At 45.7% G+C, this 24,623-nt stretch overlaps 1 protein-coding gene across 1 annotated transcript in view; it reads left to right on the top strand.

Moving 5' to 3' along the window:
- Window positions 1-22,038, top strand: part of HHLA1 (HERV-H LTR-associating 1) — a 40,505-nt gene extending 18,467 nt beyond the window's left edge. The window contains exons 7-16 of the mRNA XM_037802618.1: window positions 543-626; window positions 2,237-2,293; window positions 2,398-2,490; window positions 5,515-5,754; window positions 7,420-7,740; window positions 10,396-10,464; window positions 10,828-10,902; window positions 15,011-15,167; window positions 20,360-20,442; window positions 21,995-22,038. Of these exons, the coding sequence (XP_037658546.1) occupies window positions 543-626; window positions 2,237-2,293; window positions 2,398-2,490; window positions 5,515-5,754; window positions 7,420-7,740; window positions 10,396-10,464; window positions 10,828-10,902; window positions 15,011-15,167; window positions 20,360-20,442; window positions 21,995-22,038 (1,223 nt within the window). The remainder of the gene's footprint in view (window positions 1-542; window positions 627-2,236; window positions 2,294-2,397; window positions 2,491-5,514; window positions 5,755-7,419; window positions 7,741-10,395; window positions 10,465-10,827; window positions 10,903-15,010; window positions 15,168-20,359; window positions 20,443-21,994) is intronic.
- Window positions 22,039-24,623: the final 2,585 nt, after the last annotated feature.

The following is a 24,623-nucleotide window of genomic DNA, read 5'->3' as shown; positions in this document are numbered from 1 at the left end:
AAGTTCGCAATGATTTTATAAGGTGAAATGATGTAAAATTATCCCAGTCTCCTCCTATCAGTCCAGTTACCAAGGACCCTGTCTCATCTGATAGTCAATAATTTATAACCCACAATTAAATTTGACACTGATTTTGAAAACCCCAATTTACATAAATTTAAAAAATATCTGTGGGGCTCCTTCCTTTCAGATGGATTTGGTATTCTACAACAATTGGATGAAATAATGGGAGGAAAAGAGAAAGACCATTATTCAGCAGTGTGGCCTTTCACAGCATTTGGTATTGGTAGAGGGGCTGGGTTGGAAGAGGGCAATGAGAAGACAGAGGGATTATAATGGTGGCCCCCAAAGTTTTCTGCCTGCCTGAAATTTAGACTTCTTTTTAGAATTAATAGTATTTTTTGTATGATTGTTAATATTCATCAATGTACTGAACTGAATCAAACTTGTAAAATCTATTTGAAAGAATTCAAATACAATATGCTTTTCCCCTGAATCAGATTCTGAATCACAAATACAAACTTCCTCAATCTCTTTTGCAGATTTCACAGCCCTCCTGGTGGACATCATCGGGAATTCTACCAGCTACCTCACAGAAATATTCAAGTCAACCTCCATCCTCTCAGGTTGTTCGCCTAGAAAATGCTTGGCAGATTTGAGGTTTGGCAGTCATCATCAAAGATAATTAAGCTTACCTGAATCTCCACCCCAACCCCTGCCATCTCATTTAAGCTTTATTTAGATAATCAATGCTATCTAGTTTCAAACATCAGTATTTGAGGCTTCCTCTTCTAATCAGAACTATTCCTGGGGTCAGAAAATTGGGGGAAGAATCCAAGGTTCGAAGTTGGGGGAATCTAATCAGACTCAAGAAGACAACTTCTGTCATTTTAAAGATAAGAGAACTGAGGTTTGAAGAGGTTGAATAATTTGCTCAAGGTTGGAGCCTTGCGTTGAAGCCAGAATTCAGATTTAAGTCCATTTGGAGCCTAAGCTGATTTTTTGAGGTATAATTGACTAAGTTAGGCCTCATTTGTCCTGTGGCTTCATTTAGCCCCCTGGAAAATCACATTCTCCTGGGGGACCTAGGTTGACCACAGTTCTAGTCAGTAGCCCAACTTTGGTCTCGGCAGAGAGATGGTGGGTTATACTATGGAGTAGCTACTCTTTTAAAAGAAGGGAGAGAGGAAGAGAGACAAATAATAATAGACATCATGAGGTGGCAGGGACTCCCCTAGATGCTGTGCATGTACCCCCATGTTGGATCCTCACCAAAACCCAAGAGGGTAACCACTGTTGTCCCCGCTTTCCAGAAGAGGCAACAGCAGCTCGGAGAGGTTAAGTCACTTGCCTAAGATCATTCTGCAGAGCCGAGAGTCTAACCCAGGCCCTCTGACCCTGAAGTCCGTGCACTTGGTGACTCTGCTAATTATTACCCATGATCATGGTACCACGTTATCGATTACAGCAATAATTAGTATGGTTTTTTATTAGCTTCTGGGCACCATACTTATCACTTCATACACATTTCACTGAATCCTCGTAGCAATCCTCTGAAAGACTTACAGCCCCCGGTCCACAGTCCTTTAGGCAGTGCCGTTAGGGCCAGGTATGCTTAGGAATTGGAGCTTTCCAGACTTTTGAAAGTCTGATAGTGTGGCTCTACCCCCCATGGTGCAGCACCTCCAGCAGCAGCCAGAGTGACCAGCCGTAATCAAGCACACTAACATCCATTCAGCAAAACGTTTGACTATTTACCCTAAGTGGGATAAACGAAGATTACACAAATAGCCTCACAACCATCAAGTCAGGTTTTACAACCAAATGAGTTTTGGTACCAAACTCACACAGAACCTTCCATCTCACAGAGATTTGAGGATCTGTGAATTGCAAAGAAGAGATTGTGGGACCTCAATTGCTACCGTTGTTATGATGGACGAACTGAGTCTGGGCGAGGACAAGCAGTTCGCTGGTGTTCCCACGGCTAGGAAGAGACAGAGCTGATGTTTTAACCCTGGAGGCTGGGCCCTTAGCCATTATCTTGTATTGCATGCCCTCTTCCCACCCCCCAAAAAAGAACCAGAAAATCAGAGCTGCCATAAGAGTAAAGAGTTGGTCTTATTTTCCTGTAGCATCCTGAGCTGGAGATTTCCAGCTTAATTTTCATTTCACCCACAGACTTTATAGCTTCAGACCTGTTGCTAAGACCCCGTTGTGTGCTGGTTTGTCTTCACAGTGACTCAGACCAATGAATCCGACTGCATCTTCATCTGTGTGATGACAGGAAAGTCAGGTGAGGCTCCAGTCCTTCTTTGACAAGCTCTCTGGGCTGAGAATCAAACACTACACTCCAGCAGGCGAGCTCAAGTTTTTCTCCTGTCGGTGTGATTTTTGCAGGAAGAAATCTTTCTGACTTCTGGGAGATGGTGGAGAAATCCCCTGTTATCAATTACACATATACCAGCAACATGTCTAGTGTTCTGGGTGAGTGCATTTGGCATCTTCCCTCAAACCTCCCGAACTCCTATCATACAGTCTCCATACCAGGGTCCTGCTTGGAAGAGTGAAGACTAAATGCTGCCCTTGAATATTTTATTTAGCTGTACAATGTTAAAAAAATAAACCAAAAAAAAAAAAAAACAGGATTTTTCCATTTACAAAAATTTTGAATTTGCAGATTCTCTTGCAAAAGAAGCTCTGGAATCCCTGGGCCCACCCTCCACCCCCGGGCAACAAGCAACTGGAGCTGAGTTGCTGCTGCCCATCTTGAAGGGGTATCTCTCTCCAGCTTACCATATTCCTCACCAGCCCCTAATGCCTTGCACTTTTTTTCCTCTTTTTCTTGTATTGAACACCTGATACCTGTAGGCATTTGAATTTGTGAACCTGCTCTAGACATTCACATTCTATAATACCAGCCCCCTGCCTGACCATTCTATACCTGACACCTGTTCCTCCCCTTGCCTTTTCTCTGTCACCCATGTGGCCTTTTAGGAACCATCTAGGCGCTTTCTCTCTCTCTCTCTCTCTCCAATACTTTACTGGATTTTCTAGCTGGATAAAGTTTCTGGAATCTGGCTGATCCTCTTTTATTATCTGCTTCTATAATTATCATGGTTCAAGTTCTCATTATTTACCCTTGAACTAGTCTTCCTTACCCCACCCACCCTCTTATTGCTTGAAAGTATCCACTCATTGCCACAAGAATGATACTCTCCGTGCGTGACTTGGGTCATGTCTCTTCACTGCTCCAAGCTCTCGGTCAGCAGCAGAGGGTCCAAATTCTTCAGGGTGGACTGTCCTCTGTCTTCCAGCCCAGCCTCTTCTCCTGCTCTGTGCTTCTGTGAGTCATCTTCTAGAGTGACACTGAACTCCAGCCCTTTCCCACAGAGGCCACGCATCTCTGTGCCTCTGCTCCTACTGCTAACTTGGTCTGGGATGCTCTCCCTACTTTGCCATATTTCAACCTTGTCTTGGTTTGCCAGGGCTGCCATAACAAATCCCATAGACTGGTTGGCGTAAACCACAGGAATTGATTGTCTCATGGCTTTGGAGTCTTGTTTCACACTGTACCTGCACACAGTAGACACTATGTCAAATTTTCTTGGCATGGAATGAAGGATACAATACATGTTCAATCCCATTTCAGTGGGCTGCCTTGATTTGTATTTACTGTTGGGTTCTCTCGGTTTTGGTGTGGAAGGAACCTCACGTGTGGGAAGAAGCTGGTTGATAAGGGGATGAAATGGACTTTGGTGGAGTTCCCTTCACCTGCTGAATTCTGAGGACATATCTGAGGGTTGAGTTGATTTCACTTCTTTGGAGAATCCTTCTGTGACCTTCCTACTGCCAGTCTCCGGGCTGCTAGACCCAATAGCAACTCACCTGGCTGCGTGGAAGTTTGGTTGAGGGTAGCTTGTGCCATGTCCAATTGGTCTGGGAGCAAGAACCAGGCTGGGGGTGCAGGAAGGGCATAAATGGGTCCAGAAATAAGGGAGGGAAGGCAATGCAGGCAGGGGAGAGGAAATGAAGCAGCAGAACCACCTGCAATTGCGTAGGCTCTACCCTACACACAGTTACTTTTTTTTTCTCTTGTGAACTTTAACATATATACATAAAACAGTGATAACTTTCAAAGCATGATTCCACAAGTAGTTAGAGAGCAAATCTCAAAGAATGTCATGATCTCAGTTCCACAACTTCAGCCATTTCCATTATTGTAAAATATAACATGCGTACAGAAAAGTGTCATCTCTCGATGTACAGCTCAACAGTCACATAGGCAATCTAAAAAATTGTTATAGGCTGCAGTTCCACAATTTCAGTTCTTTCCCTGCTATGCAATACAAGGTATACAGAGAAAGGTAAAGACCTTCAAGGCACAATTCAATGAGCAGCTATGGAGCAAATCCCAAGGGATGCTATAGGCTACAGTTCCACCATGTCATTTACCTCCTTCCAGCCATTCCAACACCCCAGCATCCAAAAAAGTATATGTAATTGTATAAAGTTTCAGTATTCATAGACCTTTGTTAAATCTTATCTTGTTTGTTGCTACCCCTTCCTCTCACGTAATCTCTTTCTCCATCTTCAGGGGTGTCTAGGCAGTGAGCACCCTAACTTGTTCATATTAAAGGCAGTGTTGACAGTATGGGGAAGGGGGCTGCATCTGATAGTTGATCTTAAAGAGGCTGTTGCCTCTGGGTTTTAGGAGGTATAGGAACACTCTGGTGGATCTAAGTTTCTGAAAGATAAAACTTAGTGAGTGCATCTTTTATAGAATGCACAGTTACTGCCAAGTGGGGGCTGAAATCCGGTGTGGGCTGTGCCCACCACCTGCAGGCCAGCCCTCACCCACCCAGAGGAAGGGACCCTGCGGGCAGCCCTGTCACCCCAACATCCACTCCCCCCACCCCACCCCCCCACACACTTAAGCCTTCCCTAGGGGAGGAAGATGGCGCAGTTAAGGCTTGGGCCTCCTGCTCCTTTTCTTCCTGGAGCAACCAAGGGCACTTGGTAGTTGTCTCCTTGAATTAAATCTTCCCACTCACTCTCTCTATGGGCCTGTCTGTCAAGAGGAGTCTGCCTGGCAGCCCCTGATTCCCTGAAATTCCACTCTCGATCCTAGTTGTACCTGAGGGACACATGGAGAAAGGCTTGTCCCTCTTCCAGGGCCGTGGGAATGTCTGCAGGGCTGTGAAGGGGTGAAGTGTTCTCTGATGGGTTTAGGATCAGTTCAGGAAATATGTCAACTGTCTGATACTCTTAGGGCTGACAGCTTTGCTTTCTGCTCACACTGATTCCTTACCCAGCGCTTTTGGTGATGGTGATTATAGCTTCACTTATGATTCAAGGAGAAATGCTTCTTGGGGTGACATTTGTTACCATTCAGAGTAGGGTTTGAATCTCTGCATTCTATATGCTTGCTGTCTGTTCACCCATCGGTATCTGTCACTTGTATCCAAAGTGCCAAATGAGCTAAAGCTGCCACTGACGGTCTCCCTAAATGTGCAGCTCCCAGGGGGACAGCCGTGACTTCACAGCCCGTGACCGCAAGCCAGACAAGACCACCAAGCACCAGCACCTCCCTCCGGGCCCAGAGCTGGGGAGCGCCTGCTCCGAGAACCTCTCCCTGGACGGGGCCCACGCCTTCTTCAGCGGGAGAGCAACCCCTGGGCACAGACAGACTCCCCCAGCCCCATCCCCGGACCACGGGCACCCGGGGGTACACTGCGACCACCCCTCCACCTTGGGGTAAGGGCTTCCCACCCTCTCCTCTCCTTTGCTGTTTCTGCTTCCTGTTCCCTCCGGGCTTAAATTAATAAATGAAAACCTTCTCTTGCTGCCCCCATTTTCTCTCTTTCCCTCCTCTTTCCTGTTTTAGCTTGTCTTCAGTAAGGGATCTGCCTGAGTCAGTAGGAGTTCGATAAGGACAAGGGAAGGCGGCAATTGTCATGGGCACGATGAGCTTCTCAAATGGATTCTTGTAACTAGTTAATTTTGAAATAGTTTGAGACCCCCAAGAATTGCAAAAATAGTACAGAGTTCTGTGCACTCTTCACCCAGCTTTCCCTAGTGATCACCTTACATAACCAGGGTACGTTGTGGCATAAGGTATTTTTATTTCAGCGAAGCACTTAACAATACCTCCCCTAGGTTCACCCAAAATGGCGAAAGGAAGTCAGAATTTTATGGCATGCTTAGGTTAGTTTGTAGCTGGTTGGAAAAGGGTGCCAAAAATCTGTTAATGACTCAGTGCCAGTGTGGAAGGTGCTGCCCCAGGCTTGCCAAGAGGCTCATCCCTTCCCACTGCACATACTTATCCAATTTACATAATAATATAATCCAATAATTTATATATTATATTATATATATTATATATATAATTATATATATAATATATATATATAATCCAATAATATAAAATGGAGGTAAAAGTTTCATTACAAGTCAATAATGTCTCAGTAAGTTCCAACAATGGATCAGTGTCATCAGAATGCATTCATTCATTCATTCATTCACCAAGCATTATTTAATCCGGACACTCGGCAAGATGTTGAAGATGCAGAGATGAATAAAATATGTTTCCTTTCCTTCCTGAGCTCACGGACCATGGCAGGAGGTGCCAGCAAATAAACTGAAAGTTATGAGCCAGCCTACAAAGAGCTATCGTCCCTGGGAGCCAGGACAGGGGAAAGCATGAAAAAGATGTGATTGCTAATGGCAAGAAAAATCATAAAATACCTAGCCACAGCCCTAAAAAGAGAAGTGCTAGATTTATTCAGAACAACTACAAAACTCTAACAAGTATAATACAAGTATATTTAAATACATGAAGAGATGCACTGTATTCCAGATGACAAATCTAAATATTTGATGGATGGCAACAGTTTCCAATTTAACTTATAGATGTAAAGTTTTCCAATGAGATGAATTTTGTGAAACTTGTAAAAAAAGGGATTTTAATTTCTATTTTGGGAACAAACAGGTGAGACCATCTAACAATTTTTAAAAGGAGCAGCAGAGAGGGAAGATTTCTGTCACCAAACAACAGTCCTGTAATATTGTAGGAAAAGGAATTATTACTGTTGTTCTTATGACTAGAGTAATTTTCACTTTAGTGAGAAAGCTCAAAGAAGTTAAGGAGCATGACCCTAAGTTGACAGCAGAGAAGAAGCAGATGCCCCAGGTCCCCTTCCCCAACCCCATGGGCTTTCCACCATGCTGTATGATTAGAAGACTCCTTGCTGTCTGGGGGTCTGAGGGATTTGGAGGGTAGTATTTTTTTTTTTTTAATTGGTGGTTGGGAAAACAAAATTTAGCTTGGTCTGTTTATTCCGGTTGAGGGTGACGATCAAGTCCCTGGGTTGTCCATATTACTCACATGCAATGCCTTTGCCCTCTGATAATGTTTTGAAGTCTCGGCAGTTTTACGTAAGAATCAGGATGGTCAAGCATGTCAGTGCCATGTTGACCGTCACTCTGAATGTGCAGTTACCAGGAGAGTGTCCTCAGCTCCACGGGTGACAGCCAGCAGGCAGGCACCGGCTTCCACACGACCTCTGTCCTGGGCCCAGACTGTCAGTGAGAGGAAACCTGGAGGGCCTCCCTGGGGATCACCCTCCTCAGCAACGACATCTTCAGAAGCCAAGACGGCCACGGACACAAGGAACCTTCCAGGGTCTCCTGTCAGGACAGTGTCCACCCCTGGCAGCCCAGCCCAGCCCAGCCCGACTTCAGGTAGGAGTGGTCGCTCGCTTCCTTCCCCACTCCACCCCCCCCCCTTTAAAATTAAATTTAGCATGCTCTGTTTTGAAAAATCTTTTCCAAATTTGATACATAGCACACATACAGAAAAGCAATAAAACATAAATGGGCAACATAAAAATCATAAAGCAAACCCTCTCACTTCTTTTCTGTACCCACCCTCTTTCTTCCCATCTTGAATGAGTGAATGAAAGCTCCTTCTTCACACAGTCGTTTCTCTCTTTTATGTAAAATCCACTTCCCAATTTCTTCTCCTTTTCTGTTTACTCTCCCTTAATCAAGTGACCACCAGAATGTGAAATTGTCCGCTCAGGTTGGTTCAGTTGCTTTTTTGCATATTATTATAGTAGTATAATCTTATACTATTAAAATAGTGTAATGGTATAATTAAGGGAGACCTGATCTCTAAAAAGCAGCAGAAAAATTGTTAAGTGTGATCCCAATTGTGTGTGTATTATTTATGTTCGTGTGTGTGTGTGCATGTGTGTTTATAATAAATATACACAGAGACCAGAAGACAAAACAAAAAAAGACTAGAAGGAAATTCACAACACATTAACCTGGACGATATCTTGGATGTAGTCAAGGCTGATTTTTATTTTCTTCACAAAGTTCCATAATTTTCCAAATTTTTACTCCTATAATCAGACACAAAAGTTTTATTTATTTCTACAGTCACCTCCCCTGACACCTGTGGTGTGGCCAGAGCCCCTCTTCTCTCCTCACCATGATCAGTTGACACTCCTCGCTGCTGTGCTCTTCGTGCCCATGAACTTGGCTGTCCCACCCCCTGGGCCATGCTCTCCCATTCCTGAGAAATGCAGTAGGCGTTTAATACAAGTTTGTTGACTTACTGAGTTTCTTCAGGAAAGCAGAGGAAGGAGCAGATGAATTTTAACAGAGGTAAATGTAGAGTGCTGACTTTAGGCTCAAAATCTCAATTGTGCTAACACAGGTCTGGGAATGTGGTTCTGAGAACAGTGATCACGGAAACACCTGGAATAGTTTAGCCCGAGTTCAGCAGGAGTCGGTGCAGGCGCAGGGAAACTGTACAAACCGACCCGCTTAGCTTTGACCACAGGACAGCAGCAGCCCGGCAGCCTTGGGTCATGAGTTCTGGTCTTCGTTTCAGACACTGGGTTGAGACGCCGACTCTACCACTTACGCTGTGGCCTGAGGCAGCGTTCTTGACCCTTCTGAGTCCCAGGCCCCCCATCTGGAAATGGGGATGATAATATTCTACTTTTCAGAGCTCCTGCGATGATTCAATTAGGTGATGTCCGTAAGGCTTACCATACAGCACCAGGAAATACTCAATGAACAGCAGCTTCTCCTCCCCTATCCACTCCACCCACTTAGGGGGCATCGTGACAGCTGCAGGGGACACACTTTGGAAAGGGCACTGACAAACAGGACACTCTGCAGAGGAAACAGTCATTGGCTTTCAGCTCCAATCCTCTGTATTATTCAGTTAAGATGTAAATAGCAGTCATAGACAAATAATCTCTGTATTTGGGTATGGCTAAGGCTGCCCAGCTTCTAGAACTATTATTAACAACTATTAACTGATGCCTTCTGTGTTCAGGGGCTTCCTGTCCGATGTGTGAAAGTTAGCAAAACAAGAGGCTGACCCATCTGAGTAATGCTGAGCTTGCCCATGGGAGTGGACCTGCCACCATAGCTGTCAGTTGCATTTGCATTGCCCTGCTCAGTGGTGCCTGTGTCCTTACAGAGTTGAGGCCATGCTTAATTCCACCCCACCACACCTGTAGTGCTAGCAGAGGAGTGTAATAAATAACGGACAAGCAGTGTTACAACAACTGCGTTAAAACAACTCATCTCACCTCTCCACCCTCAACCCTGCTGCTCTCCCTCTGGTTCTTGGCATCTTCGCACGTGCTGTCTCCTTGGCTTGGTGAGCTCCAGCTCATCTGGAGGTCTGGTTAGCCAGACTTCCACTGCCTCGGAGAAGATGTCTCCTGCCTCCTTCCCTCCCCGCCCTGGCTGAACTGGGCGCCCATCCTCTGTGCTCACGTTGCACCTCAGCCTCACCCCTGTCTTTCCACCTGCCCACCCAGTGGGATTGCCTGTTTAATTTTCCCTCCCCCCATTCATGATAGAGAGGCCAGAAACACGACAGCAAAGATCAGACCCTGAAGGGGTCCTTAACCCCAGACTTTATGGACATGACAGAAAGAATTGCTGAAATGAGCCTGTGCTCTACCTTGAAAATGACGGGCTATTTATTGGGACCGGGGTGCAGAGAGTGTTGCACTAATACTCAGGTGAGTATTCATATTTTCTTTTTGCTCTGGAGCACCCATGCTGGGACGCTCCCTGGACAAAACCACCGCTCTCCCTTGTGGTTTCATCATTTCACACCCAGCATTCGCTGGCTTACAGTGCATCCAGCATGCTGTATGGCAGTCACCATTTCCTCCTGCACACTGTCGGTGCCTCCAGGGTGGGTTCTTGTTCTCACTCGTTTCTGTCTCCTTCACGCCTGGCTTGGCATGTGGCTTAAGAACCAATGTTGGGTGGAGAGGGGCTGACCAGTGGCGTGGGGCCCCTTCTCCCAGTCACGCTCCCTGCCAGGAGATGCGGTTCACCTCTCTCATCTCCTCCCAGGAACATACACCCCTGGCACGCAGACGCCGAGGCCAACCAAGGCACCAGCCCCCAAATATCCACAGACAGGTGAGAATGCGTGGGAACGAGAAACCCAATCCCACAAGAAGGAAAATACAGCTGGGTGGTGGGGTGGGGGTAGGGGAACGGGGGCAAATGGTGGGACTGGGGTGTCGGCAGGCAGAGTGGACTGGGTATTCTGTTTCATTTGTTCTAGCAGGAGCGCTGGGTTGTGAGCCTTGCTGTCCTGCCAAATTGCTGGGTAGTTTTAGGCGACTCACTTCTCCTTTCTTGGCCACAATTTTTCTATAGATAATACCAAATGATTAGATTAGAGACCTCTTTAGCCGTATTGTCTTGTGATCTCTAGTTTTGTGTATAGCCCAAGGCCATTTCATTTTGACTTTGGAAAGACCCTTCTTGCCCTTGCAGATGACCTCCCTGCCGCATGGCCTTTTGCCCCTCGGGAAGAGCCAGCTCTGGTCCCAGGACTCCATCTAAGTTCAAGTGAGTACCAAGGCCCTGATATGAATATTACTTTTGCTCGTTTTGAATGGAGTTGTGCAGCATAATAAAAAGAGGCGTGTTCCGTGCATTCGGATTCAGACTGCTGGGATTGAAATCCTAGCTCTATCATTTGCTGGCCAGGTGGTCTCAGGCACTCAACTTCCAAGATTCAGTTGCCTCAACTGTAAAGTGAGAATAATAGCAATTATAGTGGGCATTAAAGATGTCTTTGTTTTTTTTTTTCCACGGGGTTTTGTATTAGTAAGATAATGTGTGTGGAAGAGATTTGGAGCTATAGATATTGTGTGACTCGAGTCCATCAATGTTTATTGAGTGAACATTTATTGAGCGATGGTTCTGGGTGCTGCGTAAATGGAAACAGTTCCTGTAGTCAGCGTGACTGTCAGCAGGGAGCCAGGCGGGAGGGGTGACCTCATAGTCCACCGGTATCCTCGGGCTGTGATTACTTTTGTTCTATTTTAAGGAGCCCCTGCTTTCCCCATCCCTGCATACTTTAACTCCCATGGATCCTGAAAAAAAACATTTGCCTGGCCTGAGCTGGGTTTGCAGGACCCCTGAGGAGAGGCCCAGCCCTTGAGGATCTGTGGTTTCTGCTGCACCTGTCCGTCTTACACCCCACCCCCCGCCGCTGCCCCAGTGACCCCTTTTCGGTTGAGCCAGTTTCCATAAAACAGAAAGTGATTCACAGTGATTCCTTCAAGGCTGTTTGGGTCCTCAGTCCCCTCCCACTCCTAGAAGTCTTTCTATTCTAGTTTCTGGAATGTCCCCCAGCTCTCCAGGCATATGTCAACAGGGCATTATTAAACTGCTGGAGCCAACACAGTCCTCTTTTTCATACACCTAAGCTCTACCGCAACCCCACCCTCCGCCAGCAGTGAGTGGTGAATGGGGCTTTCAGACACAAGGATGTGATTATGCTTCCAAAGGAAATTATATCCCATATATTTTCTCAGGAGTTCTAAAAAAACTCTCTGGTGGTGCAGTTGGGGAAAGATGTCAGACTGAGGTTTAGAAAACAATTTGACTCTGTCTTTTTATATCTATTTCCGTATCCAGCCATCCATTCATCCATCCATCCATCCAATCTGACCATCCTGTCTATCTATCTACCTACCTATCCCTATTTATCTATCTCTATTTAACTATCTCTCTATATTTCTATTTATATCTAATTACCTATCAACTATCATATCTATCAATCATCTATCATCTTTCTCTATACTTATTTCTATCTATTGACCTATCTATCAACTATCACCATCTACCTCTATTATCTATCTATCTATCTATCTATCTATCTATCTATCTATCTATCTAATCATCTAGCTAATCTACCTATCTACCTATTGGAAAAATAAAATTATAAAATAAAGGGGTTCTGGCATCTTCCAGTAAATATTTTGCTCATTCACTAAAATCATGCCACAAAGTCTTTGGCTCACTCATTCATCATTTCAATGAGTATTGAGCTCCTACTGTGTGCCAGTCACCATGCCAGGCCTGTACTTTCTCTTTTTAGTCATTCTGCATGGCAGGTCATGTCACCTTCATTAAGCAATTTGGAATATTACCAAGTAGAAGGGGCTGCGTTTTGAGCACAGATCCGTCTCATTCAAAACCTGTGCTCATTCCACCCCTCTGGGTCACCACCTCTGAGACTTGTCACAACTGGAAATAACTGCAATTTCAGGAGACAGTGATATGGTTTGCAAGAGAAGAGGTAAATGCCATATGCGTCCACACAGGGCCATGTCACTTCCCTTTGCCAAGGGAGGAGGGGAACTATGTAATCAGATCTGTGTTGCAGAAAGCATCCTCTAGCCGCAGGGTGATGACTGGATTGAAGAGGAAGGCTGGGAGCAGGGACACTGGTGAGGAGGCTGCTGCGGTAATGACAACCAGAGGTGATGGAAGGGGTCGGGAACAAAGAGGAGGCTGTGGATTGGGAGACTCGGGGAATATTTAGGAGATAGAATCAAGAAAATGTGATGGTGGTAGAGTGAGTACCAGAAAGGAAACCAAAATCATGCCTATGTGTGAAAACTGAGTGGATTTTATGAGTGTCATTTCCTGAGATGAAAAAGCACGGAGGAGGTGGAGCTGGGGAGAAGGGGATGGAAATCAAGCCTTACTGATGTTAACTCTGTTCAATTGATTACGTGTGCTGGTTATGAGCAGGGGCTCCAGAGTCAGATGTTGCAAGGTTTGAAACCTACTCTCTGCAGTATGATGGATCAAACTTATCAGGGAGTAGATTTCAAACCTGGCAACATCACTCAGACCTTCAGTCTCTTCTTTGGTCTCCTCTTCAATAAAATAGCACTTCTGACACCTACCTCACATGATAATATAAAATGATGGATTTAAAAAACTAAAGAAAGTGGCTGATGCATAGTAGGTGCTCAATAAATGTTTGAAAAAATCATGGCATATTTATGGAAATTGGTGAATGTTCTGGAGGGTTTAATGGTCCAGTTGACTCAGAATAAAATTTAAAATACATTTCCTTTCTACAGGTTTTTTTTTTTTGCTAAGTCTTTTTTCTAACATTATCAGCCCTCTCCTCCATTCCAGTAAATTTATTACTGCGAACATATAATTTTCAAGAAGGTAAAAATGCGACTCTCATGAGAATGCAAACTGAACGTGGGTCAAAAATGTTATTCAATCCATTAATTGTTGAGGAAACCAGGAAGATGTTAAAACTGGTTCAGTGGAGAATCTGAGGAACAGGGATTTGTATAGTCAGTCAAAGAATTCTTAAATGAATTTGTTAATAGATAGCCTATGGCAATAAATTCTAAATTTTTTAACTGGACAGAAGTCTATTGTACCTCTACCAGGCAAGGTCCATTTGCATCACTATGGACAGGAATCATTTATATTACTACCAGTTATCCTTTCTTCCCCTTCTGGAGCTATAAAATAGACTGGTCAATTTAAAGGCAATTAAAGGTACCCTCCCTATATAAATTGATAATCCCCAGGGCTCCTTTTGGTGCTTTCCAAAGTTTGGGTGGTTTTTGTTGACAGTGATTAGTGATTCTTTTTGGGAAGATTATTATTAATATCTTAATGTAACAGTCTTCAAATCACTCAAAAGTAAGTTCTGTGAGAGGAAGTTCCTTGATGGTCATTGTTATATGCCCAGCTCTATTAGCAGTGCCAGGCAAGTATTGGAGGCCCAATAAATACTTAGAAATGAATGAATGAATGAATGCTATTTTTTATTGTTTACTCCATGTCAGGAACTTTGCAATGTGCTTTCTACAAATCATCTTATTTAGTTCTTACATGTTTCATATAAGGAAACAGGCATAACCATAGGAAGCTGTCCCAGCCTCGGTATTCCAAAGAGAAGGAGGAGTTTTTAAAAAATCTCTGTTGGTCCCTTCTTTTATTATTTGCCTCCTTCTCATGAAAGCAACATACAAAACAACAATGAAAACCTGGTTTGTTTAGCATAATTAATTTTCATTCTATGAAGATCGAGCACTCACAAGCTCAGAGCCTGTTGCTCTAGTGAGCCAGCTCGCTTGCCTCATCTTTTGACCTGCCTCCCCCTCTATCCTCCTTGCACATACACGTACACACACACAATGCACATGCATACACCCACGCACATGCAAATGCACACATATGCACCATGTGTGCACACACACACATTAACACACATGCACATGCACACACCCCATACCCTCTGTGCCATCAGATTATCCTCCATTTCCGCCTTGGAAAGCCATCCTCTCACCTGGCACTGAACCATCACACACTCTATGCCTTGCACCTGAAATGCCCTCCACCTGATGCATCCCTGTGCAGTGCTTTAGCTCCTCATCTCATACTCCTCCCCAGTGAAACCATCTGTGATTCCCTCCAGGAGGCTGATCCCCACCTTTTCCCCCTCTATCTCTTGGAAGCATGACAGCAGCTTTGCTGGCACTAGTGAAACAACAATACGTTTACCTGTCTGTCCCAGCTGCCTGAGAGCAGGGGCAAGACTGCATTCTCCCGGCAGTGACCAGCAATGAGAGGAGGCCAAATTCTTGCTGATTTGAATGGCCTGGCCTGGGGTTGTGTCTTCCAGGGTGTCCTCAGCCGCTGCTCCATGAGGGGGCCATGCCAGCCCCTCCTCTCATCCTGGCCCTCCAGAAGCTCAACCCTTGCTTGATGGAGCTGTGCCGCTTCTTCCAGCAGTGCCTCTGTGTGAGCCAGCAGAGGAATCCCCGGGCGCTGGCCATGAGGTAACCTGGGCCGTGGCAGCTTTTCACACCCAGAGTGTGTAGGCTTTCTGTTCTGTGTGGCTTCTCAGGCGCCGAGGTGGCCAGGCGTCAAATCCACATTCGGGAGACAGTGGGAATCCAAGAGGTAGACCCTCCTGGGGCCCCCTGGCTGGGCTGCCACTGCCTTGGGAGCTGGGATGGGACCTCTTTCATTTCTGGGTCCCCAGAACAAAGCAAAAGGTCCAACACCGTAAGTGCTGAGTCAAGTTGGATTGAGAGGATCTGCACTGTGTCAGCTGAGACTCCAAAGGTCTTTGAGTGGCTCCTGAACCCCAAGGCCCTCGATCGGGTGGGATTTCTGGAGAAAGAATTGTCAGAGAATGAGGCCATTTGAATTCCAGTTCTTTCACAAACCCCTAGTAACCATTCATCAGGCACATGAGAAGACTGTAAAAAGAAAATTAGAAGGCAGACCACGTTTTTATGTTAAGAAGGTCTAGACATAGGTATTTTTTCTGCCCTGGAATGCTGGCATGCTGTCTTTTCTTCTGTGATTTATTCTTGGCTGTAAACCCAGAACCAAATAACTTAGATGACTACTCCGTCTCCAGTGGTCTAGGGGCCTTCTTGTATATCTTTAGTGCTATTTTCAAAGTCCACTCATGAGATCCTTCAGCTTTTCAAATCTCCTTGATCTGCTGCCTCTGTGCCCCAGGCCCAGGTGTGCAGCTTTTTTCTGTCTTTCCATCACCCCTTTTCTGGCCCTGGTCAGCACGGACGTCTCCTCCACCCAGAGAGGGTGGTAAACAAGACCCATAGACCTGAGGGTGTTAGCAAGCAATGGAGGCCTTTCCCTACAGCCAAGGTCGATCCTAAAGAAAACTTGCACGTCAGTACTCTGTATTGTTTAGGATTAGCCCATTTGATTCGATCGTTCATTCACCCACTCTTTAAACCCACAACATGCACTGAGTCTGTGCTATATGTCAGGTGTGTGCTGTGCTGAGCCATAGAGGTGAATCAGAAATAGACCTAGAAGCTGAGGATTTCACAGTTGGGAGGAAGAAATGGTCATTAACACAAATTAACCTGCAACATAGGAGATGACAGAACCCAGTCATGTACCTGGAAAAGACCCTGTCATCTTCTCCCTTTGGAAAATACCACATTTGAAAGCATCCATGTTGCAGACATCAGCTGAAAGAATAAATGTGGGAAGCAGAAGTTTCCAGAGAGAAATTTTGAGTTTAGATTTAGAATAATGAGGCATCTGTAAACCTGGATGTGTCCCTTCTTTTCCCAGTATTTTCACTTAATAAGGAATTACTCTCTAAGCTCATACTCAGCATTGCAAATAGGCCCAGGATATGGGGGGGTGGGGGTGAGGGGGGTGGGAGGTGGGAGGCTAGCATTACTCAGCATATTTGTTGAAAAGACAGCCACTGAGATCAAGAAACCACTATTAAGTGGATAGTTGTAATGTAGAAAGACAAATTACAAAGCAGTACGTCAAATGCTATAGCAGATCCTGAATAAAGTGCTTTGGAACCCCAGAGGAATAAAGTAATAGGGCTCTACAGAGGAATAGGAGTTCTCCAGGAATAGAGTGGGAGGGGCTACTCCAGGCAAAGTGCAGTGATGGAGCAGGAGCAGCCTGGAGCATCTCGGGGGCACTGAGATGCAGCCCAGGCAGCAGGCTCATGCTCCTAGTTCAGGGCAGCCTTGGCCTTTCAAACACCTTTCATTGACTCTTGTAAATGAGTTCACTTTGACCTTTCCCAGAGTTCCAGCTGCCTCTCTGGCTTTCCATTCCCTCTTTCATCCAGAACAGATAAAGCGTACAGAACCCCTGAAGTCAGGCCCTCCATTCTGCGCAGAGGAGTCGGTCTCAAGGCCTCTTGGGCTGGGTCGTCATGTGTGGGTTGGAAGGGCTCTTCACCCAGTGGTCCATGACAGGGTGAACCAAGACTGGAAGCCCACCCTGAAGGGGGTCCACCCCTTTGCCTCATCCCTCATCACCCGTCTTCCCCAGACAAAGTACACATGAGACTCATATGGAGCTTGAGCTGTTCTTTTACCAGAAGGAGCAGGTGAGGGTCCCGAAGCTGCCCAGCACTGGCGGGTAGGGTTTTGAGGAGTTATGGCTTTGTTAGCCAATTGGTTCCTTATTGCCCCAAGAAGATTCAAGGGTTGGGGGGACATTGCTTTCCTGACTAGGCCTTAAGAAGATGCTTCTTATGGACAGGTCTCATTCCCTGGAACCCCCTTTCTCCTCAAACCCTCTCCCTCCCATGGTCCTCTCTTGAGGCCTTTCCCATTTGGGGTTCCCAGCACTGTACTCATGCTACACCATCTCTCCTTGCAGGAAGACAGAGCTCTGTCCCTTTCCATCTTGGCGTCCTACAAACTCTGCTGCCTCGAGACCAGCCAAGTGTTGGGGGCTCCTCCTCTATGCAGCCTTTTGCTGACTCCACAGTGGGGTGCAGCAGCTCTGGTCTGGTGGGAGGGAGTGGAGGAGGTGGTGGAAAGAGCGGGTGCTTGTTCTGGCTCATTTTATCCACGGCATCGCAGCTACTTCTGCCCTAAAGAACCTGAAGACAAACACAACATGGCACCTTAAAAATTGATTTTCTTCTCAGACCATCCAGCCTTTTCTGTAGGAAAAATAACCCCTCCTGTCTGTGGGAGGAGCACATATTCTTCTTACTGACATGACTTTGACTCTATTCCTACACTGCCTGATTATCTACTATTCGTTTGCCTCCTTGTGTGTTAACTGCGGGTGCCTCTACCAGGCGGCACTGGAATGGACTGTGTCACATTCAAATAGTTTCCCTCCTGATCATGGAGGTGGGAAATTCCAGTTCATCCCTAGAGCCATGAACTCTCACAAAGGTAATTAAGGCCCAGAATGGAGGCCTATTGGCTTGAAAGGTGTGGACTGTAATTGTGTGGTTCTTGCCTGACAAGTCCTGGCCTCACTGGAGAGTCACAGAGCAGCTGAGATTGGACCATATTTGTCCAGTTACTAGCATCATTTTCTAAAACAGATGGTTCTCCAGCCTAGTTAGATACCCTCAGTGTGTTGGAAGATTCCTAAGCAATTTTTGCATTAGAAAAATATGTCTTGTACATCACTGTAAAACTAGCCAAGGGGGAAAGGGAGTGGGTCATGGAACCAAGGTCCCCAAAAGCTACTAGGGAGCTTAGTGTGCTGTATGGAGGATGGGGCTTAAAGCCAGGCAGACCCAGGCGTAGATTTAGGCTCTGCCACTTACAAGCCACGTGGTCTTGGGCTAGTCATTTAGTCTCCCTGAACCTCAGCTTATTTGCAAAATAGGGATAGTCCTATCTACATCCCAGACCCCATGTTGCATAATTCCAGGGGCCCCATTCATGTTAGAAGGGTAGCAGCATGCGTGCCTCCATTGCTAGGTTGTTGAAAGAACAAAATGAAATGAAAGGAAATAATATATTTAACCACTCCTACCGCCAGTACCCGGAAAGCAGCACTCAGTGATCACAGATGAAGATACCGTTGTGGTTGTTGATGCATTTTTCTCTTGTCCACTCTCTTAGCTAAGTTTGAATCCTGTCTCTAGCATCTCCAACAATGTTGTAGCCCTGGCAACCAAATGCCTAGAAGCCATGTCCGCTGTTGACCAAGCTTGACATCATATCTCTTATGCATTTGAAATTTTGCCTTGAGGGATAGGGTCATGGGCTCACGGGAAAAAAAGCCCTGGTTGTGTTCATCATCTGCCTCTTCACTCTCAGATCCATTCCCTGCCCTTTCCCGAGTCTGCCCTGGAATGTAGGGAGCTGACTTGTGCAAACTACATTTCCCAGAATGCCTTGCCAATTAGCTTCCTGCGTAGTTTGTTCAATAGAAGTTTCTGACAGGAGATTGGAGGGCAGTAGAGGAGAGGAACCAGGGAATTTCTCCCCCTCTCTTTCCACTTTGGGTAGTATTTCCAGAAGTGAATCCATCTCCCCGAGGTTTCCTGCCTCCACCAGGAGACCCCACCACCGCCCCCCTCTGTGTCCCAGCTGCCACCAGAGGTGATTCCTTCTGTGCTCTGGCATCACTGCCCCTCTAGACCTAGCAGCTCCCACAGGCGCTAATTTGGGATTGCCTCACCTTTCCCTCTTGGTTCCCCCAGCTCTTTCAACCCCTTTATACCTAATTCCCAGGATTAAATTCCCTCTGTAGAACTGCCTGCACGGGTTCTGTTTCCTGGCTGGGCCCTGACTGAAACATTGGCCTTACTGCCGGCTGGAGGGGCAGTGTGACCTGGCGCGGCGTTGGGCGACCCGGGTTAAAATCCATCATGACTTAAAAGAAGTGTATGTCCTTGGGAGAATCAGTTAATCTCTGTGCTTCCGTTTCCTCATCTGTAGGTTGGTGTGATATCACCTGGGAAATCTTCACAGTTGGATTCAGTTGAGCAATTAGTGGCCCAACTCCTCAGAATATGCTAGAATCACAAAATACTAGAGCTAGTAGAGAAATTAGACTCTTTAGCCCAACCCCTTCATATATCAGATGAGGGATTGAAAGGAAAGTCAATTCCCAGAATCATACAGTGAACCGGAGGCACAGCCTTCACCGGGAACTCCTTTTTCCCATAACGTGATCAGTCATCTTTGCACTGAAGCCCTCTGAGGCTGCCCCAGCACCCCCTGAACAAGAGCAGAACATTATTTTGCAAAGTGTTTGTTGTATTTTTAACAATATCAGCACTACATTCTCACCACTCCCCCCGCCATCCCACACACACACAAAATTATCACCACCATTTATTGAGCATTTATTATATGTCCGGCACTGTTCGGGAACTTTGCATATACTATCTCGCTTAATCTTCATGATGACCCATGAGTATAGGATCTATTATTGCCTTCCATTTATATAAGAAACCAAGGCCCAGAGAATTAAGTAATCAGCCTGAGGTCACACATCCTAGCAGGTAGTGTAGCTAGGAATTGAAACTAAGTTCCACTGACCCTAAAGTCTGAGCTTTTTCCTACCCAGCCTCCTTCCCTAACTTTCCTCCCATACCCTGTAAAGAGGGAGAGAGGCTCCAAAGATTCCCATGCTGTGGATAATTGGCTGTATGTTCATATTTATGTAATTACTTTTGCTATTCTCGCTGCCTTCTCATAGCCATCAAAGAATAGTGACATCTCCCAACACCGATTTACATCTTTAGGTACTGTCTGGAATACTATTCCTGGTTCCTGAAGAATGCAACATACATCTGTCAGAGGGTGAAAAAGGTGTCCCACTCACACAGTAAGTACACAGCTTGGTTTTGTTGTAACTTTGGACCCTATATGGAAGGGTCCTGTAACTTAGAGCCAATGACCTGCCCTAGTAGAAGCCAGAAGGAGCTGTGCAGCTCATCTAGAGTCACTAATTCTAGACAAAGAGGGTCTAGTGCTTTTCTGATTCCCCTTCGCCTAGCAGCTGGATGTTTTCAATAAGGTATAGAAAAAAGGGACTCAGCCAGGCCAAGCACTGTGGCCGTCTGTGCAACCTCAGGTAGGTGTCTTTGCCTTTCTGAGTCTTTATGTAACTAAAAAGACAAACAAGCAAAGCAAAACAAAACAAAACAAAAGACAAAACCTCACATAGACACTCAAACTCTTTACAGAGTAAAATGTATGCAAAGAATGCAAGAAAAAGAGATCAGTATGAACTGCTAGAAGTGGGTTGTTTTGTATCTCTCTCCTTGTCTGGATGATATCAGAGCCCCATTCACCCCCATTTTTTTCTCCCATTCCCACAATCAAAAGTGGCTAGTTTTATCTCTATGGTGCCAAAGCCAATGGTTTGGCCTTTTTATTGTGCCATCAGCCTGGATTATCCGGCCATGGGATTCTGGATTTCTAAAAATCATGGAATTATATTAAATTGTGTGAGAAATTCTTTCTAAATGAAACCCAAATATAAGCTGAGTGCTCATATGACCCCATCTTAGCAAAGTTTTGCATTAAAAAAATAAAACACAGTTTGCCACCCAATCTTTCCCTGTGGCTTCTGAAGAATATCAAATAGAATCCAATGGGATCCTTGGCAAGACTTCTTAGAAACTCTTCTTCCTATTCTTTTTTTCCCTCTGTTGTCTCTCACTTCCTAGAGCTGTCATCTCACAGCCTCTGTATTTGCTTTGTTTTCCAACTTATCACTCAATAATTCTTGCTTCTATATATTTCCTCTGCTCATTTTGCCTCCCTTTTGCTTCTGCTCCGTCTTCTCCTTCAAACACAAGTCCCTTGTTTCTTTCTCAAGTTCATCATCCCACTTCTTCCATTTTGCTACCATCACCTTCATTGTGCAAAATGATCACAAAAGCCAATCGTTAGGAGTGGGGAGGGAATACAAAGTCAGAGATAAAAATCTCTTTTGCTGGTATGGGAGGGACAGAACAGGAAATTTTGTAAACACTTAGAGTTGTAGAGCTCTTCTTTTATCCTTGCTACATTAAAATCTCTATACAACATATTACATGTACTGAACAATGTGTTAATGAGTTTGTTAGCCTCATGCAAACAGGGGAGATGAGCTGGATACAGCTGGGTACTGGACACAGAGCACTGGGCAGAGAATATAGAAATCAGGGCTTGCTTCTGACTTGATTTTTCTGTTAACTAGCAAGGGGTCTTGTCCATGTCCTTTCCACTCTAACACTGAGTCCAAGTGACTCCCAGTCTGGTGTATGGACCCACGCTTGCCGTTTGGGTGGGCCTCAACCATCCCTGGTGCTGCCAGATTTTAATTGATGTCTCTGTAGCCGTTCCTTTTTGTACGTTGAAATTTTTTCATTTCCTTTTTCTTCTTTCAGCCTTAAAGCAAAAATGCCTTGAGAGTATCTGCAAGTCTGTATGAGGCCTTGAAAATACCATGGGATGTCACAATGAATTCAGGAGATATTCCTTCACCCTGGCGCTTGCCCCATTTGGCTGCATTTGCAAAATTCAGCTAAATCATCAGTTAATTGAAAGGCATTCTTTCTGGAGATAGCGTTTCTTTCTCTACTGAGACTTTGTTTAAGGAATTGAAGATAGAAAAGCACATGTGAGAGGCCTCACAATGAATGCAGAAGTGCCGGACTCCCCCGCCTGCTTCAAGGTCATGGAAACCTGATATCAAAAATCTCCTGCCACACCTGCAGCAAACCTGGTGGTTACAGGGGTGTGGGGCACATGACCAGGAACTAGCGGTCTTGGCACTGAGACTCTTGACACACATCTGAGGAGACCTGAACTTGGTACTTCAGGAGGACAGCAAGAGGATACGTTGAGGAAGACTGAATCCATAGTGTGGGAGGTTCATATACCATTTATTACACAGTTAACTAAAACTCGGTTATATACAACTCATCAGCCCTGCCGTGCAGTGGGTTCTAGGTCATCTCCCAAGTCCCCTAGTAGGAGGCAATGAAAACCTATAGCTGATTGTTTTTGTTGAAGTCTGGTCTTGATCCCTCTTCTGTGTGCCTCTCTGGAGTTGAGGGTCCCCAAGACCACCCTCAGATTCAAAGATTCACTAGAAGGATTTGTAGAACTCAGAAAATCTGTTACATTCAGGGTTCTGGTTTACTACTGTGAAAAGATACAGGCTAACATCGGAAAGGTAACCAATGCACAGGGCAGAGACCAGGAGAGACTCGGCACAGCTCCCCGGTTCCCTCCCAGTGGAGGCGCTTGGACAGCACTTCTTTCTCCTAGCAACGACGTGTGACAACACTTACAGAGTATTGCTAACCAGGGAAGCTCACCAAGGCTAGGTGCCCAGGGATTTTACTTGGGGTAAGTCACCGAGGTGTGGAGTGCTGCATGGCTGTCCTTAGCCGCCCAGTCAACAGATCCCGGCCCCCAGCCCCAGGGCCAAAACTGATGCAGTGTGGCCCAAAGCCCAGGCACACCAAAACGGGTGCTCACCCTAAATCTCATGGTGTAAGGCCCAGGTGAACAGAGGCACTCTGAGCAGGTAGGACATTCCAAGGGTTGAGAGGTTATCTCCCAGGAACCAGTCAAGGACCAGAACATTTCCTGGGATGTGCAGGGTATAAATAGCCCAGACAGACCTGCTGAAGCAACCCAATCCTACACACCCCTACACTGAGGTGTACCCTTTATTCTACCAGCCCCCCTTTACTATTCCTGGGCCTGCAGTTGCTCCAATGCCCTGTAAATGCTGAGTCTCTCTTCGGAGCATCACCGGGAAGCTCTAATTCCTCCAGTGTCCCCCATGGGCCCTCAGCTCCTCATCCCCAGGGAGTGCTCTCCTCATGATTTGCTGGTGCTCCTGCCCTACACGCTTCCCCACCTGAGTTCTCTGCCCAGCCAACCATTTTCCACCCCTTTGTGATCTTTACACACTATTTGCAGAGAAGAGTCATTTTCTTTTTGGGGTCCAAGTGGAAAACAGTTTCTCCTATTACAAGACACATGCATGCCCTGGAACTATCCGTGAACAGGTGCTTGGGGAAGCAGAACTTGAACTTTGCGGGGAGAAGCAGCAGACACTTCCCTGTCTAGTCACACAAAGAAAGATTTTTTTTTTTTTTTTTAATTCCCAGAACACTTGTGAGACTCTCAAAGTTATGCAGGTATAAATCTCATAAATATCTGCCTTTTGTGACCTGCCAAAAAGGTTTGCAAAGCTGAGGATGACATAGAAAATTTGCTAGGGGGCAATGTTTCTCCCACCTGAAAATGAATCAAGAAGCCTACTGTGTTCATTAGGTGTGGGTTAAGTTAACTAGACCCTTTCCGGTGCATTAAGTTGATATTAATTAAGGAGCTTTGGCAGGATATGTCCCCAAGGTTCCCCCAAAAACGACTTGTCAGCAGAAAGAGGAGGATGGCCCGATGACATGGGCTAAACACCCAGGCTCTTTGCTTGTGGAAAAAGCATGTGTCAACCCAGCTGTCTCATACTTTGGAAATAAAGACCGAAAATGATTCTAAGCTTTAAACAGCCTGAGCGGAGAGGAACAGAGGTCCATCAGGGAGCTGACCTAGTAGCCAAGGACAGCAGTACAGAAGATCACATAGGGACAGGTTTTTACAGTCACACAATCCACACCTCTGTAACAACAGCAAAATGGCAGGAGAAAAATGAGCCCAAGAGCGAATCAGCCAGAGCCTGGTGGCCTCTCACTGTCTCCTGGAATTTAAGAGTGGTTTGAGCCCTCTTGAGTGGAATAAATCTTGATTTAAGGGATGATTCTGGTAGCCTGAAGGCCTTACAGTGTGCTACTGTGTAGACGGCCTACAAATTTGTGTCTACGTGGCCACAGGTGCTTAACCGAAGGGGTGAAAGAGATGGGACAGTCACTGTGGCCAAGCTGGGGAAGGAGATTATGCAGTCACATGTGCCTACTGGGTTACAGCCATCCCCCCATTTATGTCCACCCAGAGCCTCAGAACGTGACCTTAGAAAGAGGTCTTTGCAGATGGAATTAG

Source organism: Choloepus didactylus, chromosome 14 (genome assembly GCF_015220235.1).
Source record: "Choloepus didactylus isolate mChoDid1 chromosome 14, mChoDid1.pri, whole genome shotgun sequence".
Classification (NCBI taxonomy): Eukaryota; Metazoa; Chordata; class Mammalia; order Pilosa; family Megalonychidae; genus Choloepus; species Choloepus didactylus.
Note: the sequence above shows the minus strand (reverse complement) of the source record. Positions and strands in the feature narration are given on the sequence as shown.